This window comes from Engraulis encrasicolus, chromosome 19 (genome assembly GCF_034702125.1).
Source record: "Engraulis encrasicolus isolate BLACKSEA-1 chromosome 19, IST_EnEncr_1.0, whole genome shotgun sequence".
In the NCBI taxonomy this organism is placed as follows: Eukaryota; Metazoa; Chordata; class Actinopteri; order Clupeiformes; family Engraulidae; genus Engraulis; species Engraulis encrasicolus.
The window spans coordinates 25,281,302-25,298,124 of NC_085875.1; the positions used below are offsets into that span (position 1 = coordinate 25,281,302).

At 43.7% G+C, this 16,823-nt stretch overlaps 1 protein-coding gene across 1 annotated transcript in view; it reads left to right on the top strand.

Moving 5' to 3' along the window:
• The window catches only part of syne3 (spectrin repeat containing, nuclear envelope family member 3), a 76,717-nt gene that overhangs the window by 38,614 nt on the left and 21,280 nt on the right, over positions 1 to 16,823 (top strand). The window contains exons 12-18 of the mRNA XM_063183931.1: positions 5,555 to 5,698; positions 6,798 to 6,932; positions 7,438 to 7,599; positions 10,787 to 10,959; positions 11,358 to 11,590; positions 13,241 to 13,779; positions 15,623 to 15,775. Of these exons, the coding sequence (XP_063040001.1) occupies positions 5,555 to 5,698; positions 6,798 to 6,932; positions 7,438 to 7,599; positions 10,787 to 10,959; positions 11,358 to 11,590; positions 13,241 to 13,779; positions 15,623 to 15,775 (1,539 nt within the window). The remainder of the gene's footprint in view (positions 1 to 5,554; positions 5,699 to 6,797; positions 6,933 to 7,437; positions 7,600 to 10,786; positions 10,960 to 11,357; positions 11,591 to 13,240; positions 13,780 to 15,622; positions 15,776 to 16,823) is intronic.

A 16,823-nucleotide genomic window follows, 5' to 3' on the forward strand; every position in this document is an offset into this window, starting at 1 on the left:
TCAATGCCTGTAATGCATGATTAGGTATTTATTAGTGTGCATGTGCTGTAGCATCCCCCTTGTGTAGATGTAGATGTGTTGTAGCATTGACAGGGTGTTTTCAAGTCCCTTTGAAGAAGGTAGGTCTGCACACTGCGGAATAAGCTCCAAAAAATAAAGTTTATTACATTTAAAAAAAAATTAATAAACATAAAGTAAGTCAAAGTAAGTTCTGCCAGTCTGTCAGTGGGTATACAGTACCTGGCCTGCTCTTACAGAAGATCAAGTGTCAACATTAGTTCTGGCCAGACTATGGTAGAGGAACTGGTCTTTGCTAGCGATTGGCCACGTACCTTCAGCAAGCCCTCTAAAACTTCCTTTTCCCCCCATTCTACCGTATGCTGCTTGCTTTTTGCTAACCATCGCCTCCCCTGCTCCACATTGTCGTGTATGACTCATGGCATGTTCTCTCTTGACATGTTGCTTACTCGGTTCATGGAGGATATCTATGTATCTCTCTCCCTTCCCTGCTCAGGCAAGAATCATCTAACATGCTGCTGCTGTTCCCTGACTTGCTGCTTTTTCATGGTGCTCATGGAAATCAGGGTACCTCACTCCTCTGAACAGAGCAATACGGACAGACGTAATTCATAGCTTTCAACAATAACAGAAATTCATTCAGAATATTCTCTTGTGTTTCTTGGCTGATATGGTCCTGACAGGATTGTAATCATTCGCTTAGTCAGAAAAGTCAGAGTTTTTAAAGTATTACGTATGACTGCACATCACCAGCACCTAGTCATAGGCTAGTGCATAGGATACTTATCCGTTTTCAGTACCCTACATTGATTGATCAACATTCTGTGACCTGCATCAATTGTACCATACTGTGTCATACTGATACAAGTCCCACCTTATCAGCCAATGGCTGAAAAGAATTGTATTTACAGTATTATTTCTTTTTTAAGGTAGGTAGAAAGAAGCAATTCAGCATCTGTAGAGGATGGGGTGTTATCTAAGTACTGTAGTATTGCTCTGGGAAATTGCCTTGCCATAGTCCCCCTGGGGAGGGAGTTGACTGGCTATTGTGAAGCACTGGGACATGATGATGCCGTTTCTGCTCTTCTTCTTCAATTATAGCTACGTAGAGACACAGGCAGGGGGTGGGTGGGTGTCGCCTATAAAACACAGACACTGCATTTTTTATCTTCAATGTCATTGTACTTTTGTCTGCCATGTCTGAAAGCTTGAAATGCCTTTTGTGCACGTTCATGGCCACATAGGCCTACTGAGGGTGTGTGTGCGTGCCTGCCTGCCTGCCTGCCTGCCTGCGTGCGTGCGTGCCAGCCTGCCTGCGTGCGGTGCGTGCCGCTTACTTGTTTTTTTTCCCTTGTGTGAGTACATGTCTGAGTACATGTGTGTGTGTGAGTACCTGTTTGTGTGTACCCGTATGCGTGTGTGGGTGATATACACCTAATAGGAGAGCATATGGTGCCTCTGGTACACACTGTCATCTGATGGAAGTAACAGACGAGCACCTGAAGCGTTGGCAAAGTGACAAGCGTAGGCGCGGGAAGCGAGCCATATTCTCACTTGCACACTCAGAAGGCTTTTCAGCTGTCTGTCCTTGTGTGTCTGAAACCTGCTCCTGTAGTTCTGAACATCATCAATCCTTCATTATATGCTTTTCCCTCTCACAGTGAAGGTAATACATTGTATTGGCACCTATAATCCAAACTCTGGTACAATGGCCACTCGGTTTCAGACACCTCCAGGACCGCAGCAGACTGCATGACCTGAGGTCACCCGTCTATGTGAACGAAATAGTAATAGCGAGTCTGCCAGTTGTTTGTGGCTTATGGCACATACTGTGAAGTTTGTCTAGTTCAAAAGGAGCTTTTGATTTACTTTGTAGAAATGTTTTTGTAGAAAACAAGTTGTGTTTTTGAAGATTTGAAGTAGAGCAAAGAGTCCATTTAACCGTGTAGATGGTAGCTAGGAAATGCATACTGACATGTGTGGAATCTATTTTGGAACACTTCAGAAGTGCAGTCTGAACTCTGAGCATTCCAAATTATTCATTTGGCTGAGAGAACACAGAACTGCAATGCCAGTTACTTTCCTAGGGCACTTAGTAAGAGTTTGACTAACTCTGGGACCTTATCAGGAACCATTTTTTCAGTACATCCTACAATGTCAAAAGTAACCTACTGTACTTACGTCACATCTTGGAGGGAGAGCACGACGCTGTATACTGAATACTGTAATTCTAAGCCTGAGAGTACAGAACTTTTCAAAGTCATCACGACTGCCTGTCAAAAGTAACCTACTGCGTGTCATGTCTTTCTTCCATCACCATGGTACCCACCTACATGGTCTACCTGCCCTGCTGATGGATCAACTGAACGGAGTGCACTTATCTACAGCACAATTTTTTTATACTGAGGCTTTTGTGAATTACGTGAATTACGTGGCTGCACAGTGAGAAATCCAAAAGGACAGAACAGAGAGAACCTGAAAAGAAACCAGATGGAACATCACACAGAAGCCGAAAAGAAATGAACAAGAAAAAGAAAAAGAAATGATAGAAGCTCCTCAACACTGGTCAATGTTCCTAACCATTTATTGGCACAATGTTACACTGTGATGACGGACTAAGCATCTGAAAACGTTTGGGAGCATTGAGCACTGTTGCGGACCTTCATCATCCTCATCTCTTTTCAGCACAATGAGAAACCCCCCCCAGGGCGCCAGAGGGCTGAAAGGGGACATGTTTATTGTGCTTGGCTAGAGGGAGAGGGATAGGGCATGGGCCCCCTTGCACAAGACACTTTAAACAGATTGTTTTTTTTATTCATATATAAAAAAGGTTTAAAAATAAATAAATAAATAAATAAAAACCTTAGCTATAAAACAGTAACATAACATTTCTCATTCATTAACAAAAAAAGTTAATGTTTTATTCATCATTACTTAACTGTTAATATGCTTTTTATGCATCCCTTATTTTTAAGTCTTTATCTCTAATCTCTATCTGGAACAGTTGAAAAATGTACATGATGTCTCAGAGTGCTCATACAAATCTGACCTGAATAAAGATCAATCCTTATAACAAGTGCAAGTCAGTTGAATAGAAGCATGGGTAGTCATTACCTCTCTGCCTCTTGAGGTCAAACGTGCAGACGTGATCATTACTACCCACAGTGACTCTGTAACCCATATAATCGTTCCTCTCGATTGCACAACTGAAAGTCCCCACAATATTGGTGTTCAGTGAATCGTTGGGAGCCATTGATTCTACCCTCAAATGCAAAGTAGACACAGTGGGGTCAGGCTTGAAGTCTAAATGGAGCCTGGTTCAGTAGCCAATAATCACTGCAGGTGCATAGTAGCGAGGCGTGTAATTTGATTGGCTGTGAAGCCTTTTTTTATCAAAATCCTTTTCCCTTTATGTCAACCACCGGCAAACACCTGCTGTAGTGCGTGGGTGGACGGGATTCTATTGGGTGTGTGTGTGCGTGGGTGCGTGCGTGTGTATATGCACGTACGTGTGTGCAAATTACTGTGTATTCAAGTCAACAATTAGTCCCTCACACCTGTGAATGTTTATGAGTGATTCTACGATTTCCCTACGCTTTTGGCAAAAGCAAAATGTCAATTATCAGTATTTTTTTTCAACTAAATGACCTAGATGTTTACATGGTGTATATATTTAAGTTTCCAAACAAACAAATGGCCAAGCTTAATCTTAAATCATTTGATAAATACTCTAATGAAAGCGAACATTTGCTTAATTATTTTGTCAACAGTGTTATGGACAAATACTATGTCATTTCAAACATATATAAAAATACTACAGAGTTGAAACAATATATGTTTGAAAGTGCTTGTGTCCCTTAGCATTAATGTTGTTATTAATCTGTGCAACGATATAGAAAATGTGATTGTTGAGCTTCATAAGTAGGATTTTATGAGTCAGTGTGATACAGACTGACACATTTTTCATCATAAATCTCTGTAACGTCTGATTTGAATATAGTCACCCTCCTTACACAAGACTTCCTTCTCCAGAGATAATCCCTAGTGTATGTTCATAGGATTTTTACAACACATAAGGGATCAATAGCACAAAAACACTTTCAAAACAGTCAACGGTGTAACTCAACTGTGTTACGGTCAACAGTGCAGGGGAACAAGTCGGCACTTTTTTAGGAGAAAAAAACAGAGCAGACAAACCCATCTCCCTAGAACACAAATTATTTTGTTTGTTTGTCTGTCAATATGGATATAAATTGGCAAAAACATAAGCTTACTCCTCCTCAACTGTCATCAGTGTTGCCAGATTGGGCTGGTTCCCGCCCAATTGGGCTGCTTAGGATGGCCGTGTGCGGGTAAAAATGGCATCTATCAGAAAAACCTTCCCACTGCCATATAAATCAATAGAATTAGGGCGGATTTTGATTATTTTTTGGGCTGGAAATCATCAGCCTCATCTGGCAACCCTGACTGTCATACTTAATTGTAACACCATTGACGGTAACACCGTTGACATTTCAGCCATTTTTATGGTGTTGTGCTAACTGAGGACCTCAGAAGTTCCACCACAACACCTTAATCAATTCATGTATCTGTATGCTTTATCTGTGTTTTTCTACATGTTATTTCTAATTCAGATTCTTATGAATATGTTGATAACACTGTTGACAGGCAATTTTCCCGCTATGAGAACATGAAAAAGAATGGATTAAATTATGGAAGGATGGAGCTCAAAATTTACCAAAAAGTCTTCCCGTATCCTGCCAAAGAGGTTATGACATCACGTGATGTTATTCGTATGGCCTAAGACCAAACCATTACTGATTTATGGAGGAGGTTTCAGAGCGTGACACGGTTAACACAGTTTTCGTGGACACACACAAAATGGCAAATTTCATGTATAATGGAAAGGACAGTGGTCTTTCTGACAGTTTTGTCATATTGTGATGATTACTGTGAATCAACATTTGCAATCGTCTTGGGCAAAACAAGTTTCTTTACATGCTAATATGAAGACTGAATCTGACATTTGGAAAACAGGACGGCATGAAAACGCCCAAAACCAGTATTAAATATTCATTCTTGCTGAGGGAAATAATGCTATGTCTACACTTTCTGTATTATATGAAAGATAAATGTTTTCTAATGTCCAAAACATCATTGGATGCAGTTAATAGTTAGTGGAATTGCCAAATAAAATCCACGGACTTAAAAGTGTAGGCGAATTAGAGAATCAGTCTTATCTTCAAAGCTTAACAAGTCTTGTTTTTATAGACCTGTGCTAGTGTAATGGGTATTGAGTTGAAGAAAGTCCACGTAATTAAAAGTAGACATATAAATGTACTTTTTGAAATACCACAAGGATTGAAGATTGCAGATGTTTTTTCTGTGTTCTTTCCTTTCATTTGTTTGCTTCATTGCATTTTCTTTATTCTTTATTTTGTCTGACATCGCCTTGGCAACCAAGGACTGATGGTATTTTCTTTCCATGTTTACCTGAGTTTCTTTTCATATTTCTTCAATGTTGTGATATTGGCAGGGCTTAATATCGCGAACCAAGGACTTTGGGGACACGTACGAGTCCATCCGTAAGAAGCTGGCCGTCATCAACGAGCAGTACCAGGCCGCCAGTACACTACAGCCAGACATCCTGGCCAAGAAGAGCCAGTGCGACCAGCTCAGGGTGAGAGGAACAACCAAAGATTTTCTTAGTTCTAATAACCAATAGACCGTCTCTGAAAAAAACCAACTAATCAAGTCTGCAACACCAACGCTCTCATTATTTGATTTTAACATGACGACATCTGGTGAAGGGCATGCTGCCCAAAATGTCATATTATTAAAAACCGTAACAGATATTTTAAAAAACTATAACAAGAGCCTTGGTGTTGCAGACTCTATTTTTTATCTTCATTTATTTGTTTGTTTATTTCCATTAAGATGGATGTGTTTGTTTGTTTCTTGGTTCCTGAGATGAACTGCACAAAGTTCAATAGGAGAAAGAAACGGGCACTGACAATAACGGGCTTTCTTTCACCTCTCGAACAAGCAGCAAATAAACAACATTTTAAAATAAGTCCTGTTGTGCGTTTTCCCTTCAAATCAACTGCAAAAAGTTACCATTTTCATAGATCGATGGATCGCAGATAGGTGGGTAAATACCTGTATGTGTATACCTGGGAATACCTTTATGTACGTATATAATATATGCTTTCCTCAGACATACAGTACTTTACATTGCAAAATGTCCCTACCTTTTGTATTTAATATTTTGCACAGTATGCAATGCAATCCAACTGTGATTGAGTGTGCTTTGCTCTGCGAGTGTGATTATTTTTCCTTCATTCAGTTATTGTTCTTCTTGCACAGACAAGAAAACGTAATTATTTGACTTGGAGCGCATCCATCACTCTGTCTCGTTCTAGACAAAGCCTTAATCACAGATGTAGAACATTCTGTTAAAAAGTTTTAACCGCTATTGTGCTCCTCCTCTTTCAAAGTCACTCATGAATATTCACACATACAGTTATCAAGGCTGCTCCTTGGGATCCTGTTTTTTTAAATTGGAGTCAATAGTTCAACAGTTGAAACGTTTCCGTCCGTGTGGACATGAAATGTCACGTGTGTGTCCCTCTGGAGAGTTTCGCATGAGTGAAAGAAGAGGTTCAAGAACAGGATTATAAAAGGCTCTCATTCTCAGGTGAAATCCCTGTCAGGAGTTTTTAATGAGAAAGCATAACCTTGAAAATGTGTTTTTTTTCTCTCTCTCTTCTCCTTCACAGGTGCTCAAGAGGGACCTGGAGGATTGTGAGGCTCACATCACGGCGCTCGAGACCTTGGTGGCTTCCAGCCCCAACAACAGAGCCAAGTTTGAGTGCCTGTATGCTGAATGGAAAATACTCTACAAGTCTGTCAGGGTAATGATGCCGTTTGATACTGTGTTTCATTGCAGTCACATGGGTAAAGCGCATGAGTGTGCGTGTGTGCGCGTGCGCGTGTGCGTGTGCGTGTGCGTGTGCGTGTGCGTGCGTGTGCGTGTGTGTGTGTGTGTGTGTGTGTGTGTGTGTGTGTGTGTGTGTGTGTGCGTGTGCGTGTGCGTGTGCGTGTGTGTGTGTGTGTGTGTGTGTGTGTGTGCTGAAAATAGACAGAAAGAGATACAGCGAAGCATGTGTGTGTTCACTTTCGCTCATGGCTGTGTATTCAAAATACATGTTTTAGGTCATGAATTTGTCTAAATATGCATTTTAAAGTGTGTGTGTGTCTGTGTTGGTGTGGGTGTGTGTGTGTGTGTGTGTCTGTGTGTGTGTGTGTGTGTGTGTGTGTGTGTGTGTGTGTGTGTGTGTGTGTGTGTGTGGGGGTGTGTGTGTGTGTGTGTCTGTGTCGGTGTGGGTGTGTGTGTGTCTGTGTCTGTGTGTTCTCAAGGTGAGGGTGAACGAGTGTGAGGAGAACGTAGTGGAACATGAGGAGTTCCACGACTGCCTGCTGAATGTGGAGAGGTGGCTGACGGTCACGCGGCAGAAGCTGGAATGGTTCCGCAGCCCCGATGGAGAGTGGACCCTGGAGAACCGCCATCAAGAAGCTGAGGTACCGTACCGTATGTTTTCTTCATATTTACATAACTCTTTGGTTCCGTAGCCCCGATGGAGAGTACACCGTTACGGCTTTCAGGCCGACCAGAACGGAGCCGGGGCCGGTGCCCGCACCTGTTACTTTCAGCACTAAAGTGCTTATCTGCGAACCTCCCGTGTTCATACCGGGCTCTAACCTTTTTCTGCACGTGACTGTGTTAACCGGATGAACAGCTGACGGCCACGATGTCGTCACGGTTCGCGGAGAAAAAACAAGTATTTTGCGGTTCGCATTGCGAACCAACTTTCCGGTTCGCGAACGCTAATATCTGTGGCGTGAACACGACGGCCGGTTCACGATTAGGTGCGGGAACGGGCTGCAGCATGGTTCTCAGTTGGCCTGAACGCGCTACCTGTGGTGCCAAACCACGTCTTTTCGTATTAAAATTTTACTGGGGAGAAGCTAGAGTTATTCTGTAGATACAACAGAGGGGAAACCCCCGGAGAACCGTCATCAGGAAGCTGAGGTATTCTACTGTACGGTCTTCACATTACATTACACTTTGGTTCCATAGCCCTGACGGGGTGAGGAACTTGGATAATAGACATCACAAAGCTGAGATACCTTATTATACTTTGAAGCGACTAGAGTGGTTCCGTGTACCAGGCGAAGAGTGGACTGCGGAGAACTGACTCGTGGATTTGCTCTGACTACCTGTACATTCACTTCCCAAATGCAGCAGAATCCCCAAAACAAGGAAGTTTGAGGACAACTGAGTCCAGCCATGGACTCACAGTAATGATTTTCAAAACTTTTCAAAAGTGTAGTTATTACTATTCAAACACAATTTAATAGAATATTAGATTGAGAAATTACTTCACACTTAAAATTAACTTCATATTCAAATTAAATTGAGAGACAGAAATGATTTTGCCTGTTGCATCTCTCCCTTGCTTGAAATTTTGATGCAAAATCTAATACATGACTTCTGCCACAAGACCCTGCCTGGCCACCACAGTACCAACCAGCCCAATGTACTGGCCAGCAAGAGAGGGTGTAATCAATCCGACCATCTCCACCTTCTCCAATCATCTCCTCCCGCTTTTCATTTTCCACTCTTCTTCCGTTCCAGATGAACCATCTTCGCAGTCCTCTCATTCTCCATATCTCCTCCTCCTCCTCTTTTCATTTCCCACTCTCCCCTCTCTTCAGGCTCCACCATCACCTCCACCCATGGCTGTAACTACCATTGAGGACACAGAGGTCATGTCCTCTGTATTTTTTTTCAGTAATGTAAAATGTATCTATGATGAAAATCAATATATGATCCACAATGATAAATTCAGTCTGTATACGCCACCCCCATTTATCCTCAAGGCAGTGATTAATGAAAACAAACTGAAGAGTTTGACTTAAGTGTTTGAAGCACTCTAAATGTACAGTATGCAGTACAGCACGCAATATTTGACCTCAGTATTTGAAAATATCTGGTTACGGCCCTGGCTCCACCCTCTTCTCAATCTCCATATCTCCTCCTCCCTCGTTTCATTCTCGACTCTCTGTCTTTTCATTATCCACCACCCCTTATTTCAACCCCCTCCATCTCTTAGCACCACCACCATGTCCATCCGACACTCCTCCTCCACTACACCTCCCTCTTTTCATCTCCATGCAGACCCACTCCACTTTTGCCTCCCCTCCCTCCTCTTTCTTTCTCTCTCTCCTCACCTCCTGCCTCTTGTCATTCTCATCTCATTATTATCCCCATGGCCACCCTCTACGCTTTTGACTCCTCTCACTGCACTTTTCCCTTCCCCCTCATCTGCACGTAGACCCTCTCTATTCTTGCCACCTATCCCTTTCGCTTCCTCTCTCTCTCCTCTTTTCATACTTCATCTCCACCATCCACCCTCTCCAGTTTTACTATACCTCCTCTTTCGTTCTCTTTTCTCATCTCCTCCCTATTTTCATTCTTCATCATGCCCAAGTCCACAAGCTTCACTTTTTCCACCTCTCTTTCAACTCCTCACCTCCTCTCTTTTCGTTCTTCATGTTAGCATGGACACTCTCCACTCCTTTCTCTTCTCTTTCCTCTCTCTTTGTCATTCTTCATCTTCTCTCACACCCTCTCTACTCTTCCCTTCTCTCTCTCTCTATCTTTCTATACTCATCTCTTCCCCCTTTTCATCCCCAAGTCCACAATCTTCACCTTTGCCACCTCCTCCTCTCTTTTTTGTTTTTCGTGTTCGCATAGACACTCTCTACTCTTCCCTTCTCTCTCTCTATCTTTCTCTATTCATCTCCTCCCCCTTTTCATTGTTCACCTGATTAAAGCACAAAACCCTCCCGCTGGATCTTGCCACATCAAAGGCAAAAACTCTAAGATTTCTTTCACTCCATTCCAGCTCAATTCTTCTGTGCCAGCCTGTTCCTACACACATCAAAAGAAAAGTCATGGTTTTCATGTCACTGTGACATAATTACTTTTTTCCAACTTGTCAACCATACGTAACAGATTTTTTTGTCTCTTCTTCTTGGCACAAACACCCAAGAACTGCGCAGGCAGCTACACAATATTTTATTTAAACACACACATTGTACTAAAAAACAAATATACATGTTTGATACAAATAAAAAAATATATTTTCAATGAAGGAAATGGGACGTGCATCTCCTGAAGCGATGCCTGCCCTGCGTCGTGTGTTGTGCATTTGAAAATGTTTTGGCCAATCAGTTTGAGCTGTGTTGCTTCCAGACACTTACCCCATTATGCGGGTCGCAGCGTAGAGCAGCTAGCCAACGCCCATGGGGTATGGAGCGAGCGGGACACAAAATTGAAAAGACATCACATTTATGCTGTTCACCCCTTCAGCGCCCAAAGGCTTCATAACGTTGTCAAATTGAATTTAGACTGGAAATTGATTATATAACTACAAATCCTTGTCCTTACAAATGTCGTCTTGCCATGACTGAATCTATTTACAAAAAAAGTACACGGAAGCATCATCACCACTGTGTGTACATATGATGCCAACATATTGCTCCCTGTGGTCACATATTAATGGTATATTTGACCACTTGTTTTTTGGCCAGCAACACTACCATCACATCTTTCACTTTTGTATACATTCTGTGCAATATTGTGTAAGCAATATTTTAAAAAGATGATAATCTAGTTGTCATTCCCATGTTTGTCCTGCAGAGGGTGCTGGGGGAGTTCCCTGAGAAGGAGCAGCATCTGCAGCAGACGGAGCAGCAGGGGCAGGCGGTGCTGGCCAAGACATCGGAGGAGGGCAGAGTTCACATCATACGCGACCTCAAGCGCATCGCAGACTCCTGGAAGGCCCTGCAAGCCCTCAGCCTCAATCTGCTCAGGTCAGTTGGGTTGTGCGGTGTGTGATTGAGTTTTGAGTGGCTCTTGTGTTTTTGTGCAGCCCTCCACAGCCTGTCTCAATCTGTGTGTGTGTGTGTGTGTGCGTGCGTGCGTGTGTGTGTGCGTGCGTGCGTGCGTGTGTGTGTGCGTGCATGCTATGTTAAATGAGTGAATATGTTCAATTGAATGGGTGTTCATTTGCCTGTTCAAGAGCTTTGTATGGCTTTGTGTGACAAAATATAGGAATATTGTGTTTATATAGCTTTTATATAGATTATAAATTAGTTTTTGTATACAAGTCCTCTTGGATTAACAGTTGTGTTAATGCTGACAAACTAAATCTCCTTGTATCTAATTTTTGTGGTTGTTTGGTTGGTTGTGTTTTCATACGTACATACAGGCTCCTGAATGAACAGGGTCCATCAAGGCCATTGCAGGGCAAAGGTCACTCAGCGGACGATACCCTTGGGGTCAGGGGTCAGGGCGGTGGGGAGAGCGCAAGGGGTCCTCGCCGCTGCCTCTGGGCCTACGATGGCACCGGCAGCCGAGACGACCTTGATCTGGAACATGAACTGTCCTTGGGCCTCGTGTCACTGGATCACCCAGGAAGCACAGGACTCCGGAGAGTCAGTGGTACGCGCACATCCCAGTTACATCATCACATCATCATCACCAGCAATGGGCAAAATGGATTCATTAGTTACAAAATTCAGAATTCAAGATTTCTTTTATTACATATCATCATAGGTTTGAAGCCTATAGTAGAGTAAAAATTATTGTGTTTTGTCTCCTCAAAAGATATAAATGAAAGGTGCGCGTGTGTGTACAATGTACAAAGTTACAGTGAGTATGACAGAAAACCATTTGGTCTAGGGCCACCATGTGTGAGTAGAGGGCAAGATTAGGCCAACTCAAATTTCAGTTCATTTTTACTTTATTTACATATGCTTTATAATATTTCCATAAGATGAGATAGTAATATGAGCCATCATTGTCTCATTAAAAGAGGAAATGGTTTTGGGCAGTTGACGGGGTGTGATTGCATAGAACAAACAGCATATTAGCACAATGGATCATAAAATGTAAAACCAAACTACAGACTTACTCCCATCCCATCCCATCCACTCACATCCATTCATGGCAATAGTCTCAGGGTTCTTCCAGAGATTCTAGAGTATAGAGATACTAGGGGTGGGTATTGGCAAAGGGTTCACGATTCGATGCGCATCACGATACACATGCCACAATGCGATTCTATCACGATGCATTGCGATTCATGTACTACTGTGATGCATTGCGATATTTACTTCAGTAAATGTGTAAAATACAGCTTATTTGTCAGTTGCTGTGTAGCTTTCTTAAGTCAGTTCATTCTATTTAAGCATTCTATCATCTGGGAGAGAGCTTACATCACAACAGAAGTATTACCTATTCTCTACTTAACAAAATAACCCGTGGCAAATCGAATTTTATTGTTATCAAATAATCAATTGTAATGAATCCATGCAAGTATATTGAGAAAATAAGTATCACGATACCTTGTCATGAATCGATACATTGTATCGTGAGAGTAAGTATCGCGATGCATCGATATGACTATTATTTTGCACACTCCTAAGAGATATGCCAACATAATAGGTTTCTATGGGCACCTAACATGACCAGGTTCCGGTCTGCCTAAAGGGCCGTGTCATAATGCTCCTAGCATTGAATAGAACAGTCCTCAGGTCTGCCTAGGTCTGCCTAAAGGGGGATTTCCCCCCCAATAATAGAACCCGGAAACAATGGGCCAATGGAACCTCTCTCTCTACTCTCTCAGGGTTCTTCCCATTATCCTGACTCCCGTCCTCAACCTGTGCTTGTGGCCTAGGCTTTGCTGCCGCCCGTCTCTGTGCAGAAAGCCAAGTTTCCCCGCTGTCAACCTAGCCAAGTTTTCCCCCATTCAATATCCCGATTGCAAATCAGGAAATGAGATTTGAATTGCGTTTTTGCCAGATATTGAAGTAAACTTCTGTTGTCAATGACGTCACCACGAGGTCACAAGCACAAGGGGGGACAGGAGACAGGATCGTTTTGGAAAGAAGCCTCAGAACACACCTGGTATCGTCTCTGAACATTGCGTCATGGATGCTGTCAATCCTGCCCTCTGTTCATGTGTGGACATACTGTTCATGTTCATGTTCATGTTCAGTTACACTGTGTACATACTGTATGCGGTGCAGTGACGACTGTGTATCCTACTCACAAAGACTGATCTGATCAGGCCCGATTTTCGCTTCACAGGGACCCAGGCCTTAAACCTCGTCCACACCAATGGCAGGAGCTCCAGCGGAGGAAGCCTGCGCATCCACAACAGCCAGAGCACGGAGGAGCTGGAGCCCGAGCACGATGCCCTGGGGCTGGGTGGAGGTGGCCTGGGCCTGGGGCTGGGGCTGACCCTGGGGAGGGTGGCCCAGCGTGGAGGGTCCGCCGTGGGATGTGGTGGCGGCGACTCCAGGGCCAGCCGGAGGACGGGGCAGTGGGTGGCGGAGCACGCCTCCGTGTCCATCAGCCCGTCTGGTGTGGAGGATCTGCATCTGGAGGTGGAGGGTTACACGCCAGAGCTGGATGTGAACAGGCGGCGTAGTGAGGAGGGATACACGCCGGAGCTGAGTGTGAGCCGGCTGAGTGGGGAGGAGCGGGGGGGCAGTAGAGTTGACGGGTCGTCACCCACGGGTTCCACCAGCAGGGCGGGGGTGAGGAGGAGAGACACAGTCACCACCACCGCCAGCGAGGACGCCTCTGGGGGAAGACGCTCCAGCGCAAGAGCCACTCCCATTAAGGTACTCATTCATTCATTCTTTTTAAAAATGTATTTTCTATCTTTATGACTAAATTTAAGATAGGACAGTGAAGATGGTGGCAGGAAACGAGTGGGGAGAGAGAGAGACGGGGAAGGGCCGGCAAATGACCCGGGCCAGGAATCGAACCCGGGTCAGCCGCATGTTAGACGAGTGCCCTACCATTTGGCCATGGCAGGGCCCATTCATTCATTGATTCATTCATTGATTCATTCATTCATTCATTCATTCATTCATTCATTCATTCATTCATTTATTCATGTATTCATTCATTGTCTTATTCCCTCAGTCACTGAGTCAATCAATCAAGGTATTCATACGAGTAGCACATTGTATTAAATTCAATGTGCCTGGGTGGGAAAAAACTTGAAGAAGAATGATGGAAGTGTAACATTCATTCCCTCATTCTCCTTCTTAGCTCAGTCTTCCATTCAGTCAGTACAAAGACAATTTGACAAACTTGGTTTGAGTCAAGTTGTTGACAAAATCCGAAGCTGTATCATTTGTATGCATTGCCATACAATGCTGATGATGATTACGAGATGAGGATGATGATTGATGATGATGATGATGATTGATGATGATGATGATGATGGTATTCCAAAAAGAAATCTCCAAAATATAGCCAAATGAAAAAAAAATACCTCCACACTCTAGTCATTTAAGTCTCTAAAGAGGACGTGAACTTGTATTAAAAGTATTAACTATTATAACTTTTAATTTAAAAGAGAATTAAAACTTATAGGTACTTATAGGCTGCAAAGATTGCATGGCTTGCTACATCATTAAGAAGATAATGACCACAACACAGCAAAGAGCATGCAATATAAAAGCCTGTCTCACTAAAATTGAATTTTAGTGTAAAATATTAATATTCTGCTTCTCCATTCTACTACTTGAGTGGAATGAGGAACAAGTGTGTTTACCGAGCTATTTCCCTGCCCATGTGCACTGTACTGTATTGCCTATTAACATCTAAGGCTTTTTAATGGACTTTTGCACGTTCCTGTCCAGCTGCTCATTGGTCCTTTTAAAAATTTACAGCAGTTTTGTATGTTAAATTACATTCTCCCACACCATTGATTGAACAACACAGACAATCTATTTGCTGCCACTGTGTTTTACAGTGAGAGAGCGGTGAGACCCTACATGGATAGATTGCTTAATTAAAAATTGATTATTTGATCAGACACAGGTTAAGCCACAGCAGGCTGTCTTTTTCTTCCTCGATTGGCCAAGTGGTTGTTTACATTATTCATTGTTCGTACATATGTGCAGGCAGGTGTGTTTTTATATAAATGCACTGTGTGTGCGTGTGTGCATGTGTGCGTGCATGCCTGTGTGCTGCACTCTCTAATGCTCTTTCTTCTCTGGCTTTGTTCTCTGCCGCACCTGTCTCATCAATTCTTTGTTGTGTGTGTCTTTCTGTCTGTGTCTGTGTGTGTATATCTGTCTGAGTGCGTGTCTGTCTGTCTCTGTGTGAATCCTTGTGTGTGTGTGTGTGTGTGTGTGTGTGTGTGTGTGTGTGTGTGTGTGTGTGTGTGTGTGTGTGTGTGTGTGTGTGTGTGTGTGTGTGTGTGTGTGTGTGTGTGTGTGTGTATTTGCTTGCTTGCATGTGTGTCTCTGAGTATCTGTTTGTGTGTATTTGCTTGCCTGCATGTGTGTCTCCGTGCGTGTGTTTGTTTGACTTTGTGTTTGAGTCAATATCTGTGTTTTTGTCTCTGTGTATGTGTCAATGCAGGTATGTGTGTAGGTGCATGCGGTATATAATGTGAATTAACCCTGCTGGCTGTCTGTCTGTGTGGTCCCCCTACCTGTGTGATAGGTGGTCCCGGGGGCAGGCGTGTCGGAGTCGGAGGAGCGGCGGCGGGACTTTGACCTGTGGCTACAGAGACAGAGTGCTAAGCTCTCGGCTCTCCTCAGCAGCCAGCGGCCCATCACCACCAAGGAGCTCAAGATCAGAGAGAATACTCTCAAGGTAGGCAGTAGCCTAGCACACACATTCTTACAGACCAACACACACACATGTACTCAGGCGCGCACGGACACGCGCATGCACGCACACACGCACACACACAGACATGTACACACACGCACTCAGATGTGCACACATACAGTACATGCTCTCTCTCTCTCTCACACACACACACACACACACACACACACACACACACACACACACACACACACACACACACACACACACACACACACACACACAAGCAGGCTCACATATGAACAAACACCATCAGACACATGCACATACACAGACACGAGAAGAAGAGAGAGAGAGGGAGCACACATACACGCACAGGGGGGCCACCCACCTTCTTTCAAGTAGTCGACACACATCGCACAGATACCCCTCACACTCCCACCCCCCCCACACCTCACAGCCCTACCCACCCCCCCACCTGGCTGCTTTAAAGCTCTCCGCCTCGCTCTTTTCATGAAACTTTCAGAGGGCTGAGAACGCAACAGTGTGTTGGGTTTTCAACTCAGCCCAGGCCTGTCACTCAAGCCAGTGCTGCTGCGGTGCGTGCGTGCGTACGCACGTCTGTGTTTTTACATCAGAGAGATGGAGAATTTATTTTGCTGTGAATATTCCTCAGGTGTTCATGATCTGAGTCAGTAAACCTACAAAACGTAAACCTGTGTGTATGTGCATTTCGGGTTGATTGTTTTTTTTTCCACATCTGCTCTAAAACTCTGCCTCGCTTCTTCTTGAGGCCTGAAAGATTGTTTCATCTGGGGTTGGGAGAGTGTAAGAAGTAAGATCAAGCCTGGCTAAGATAGGGACTCCTGCCAGGCAGGGAAATATATATGTTGGCAGACGAACTATCGGGGCAGGTTGCCTGGCGCTCGCCTGTGTTTTATGGCGTGCGGTGTTACAAAGCACAGCTTGAGTTCTCCACCAAAGGTCCTGATGTGATAAAAAGTAAGACATAAAATAAAAAAATAGAGTTCCTGCATTGCCTTTTATGCATGTTTAAGGATAGTGATGGGATGCAAAAATCCTCAGAGCA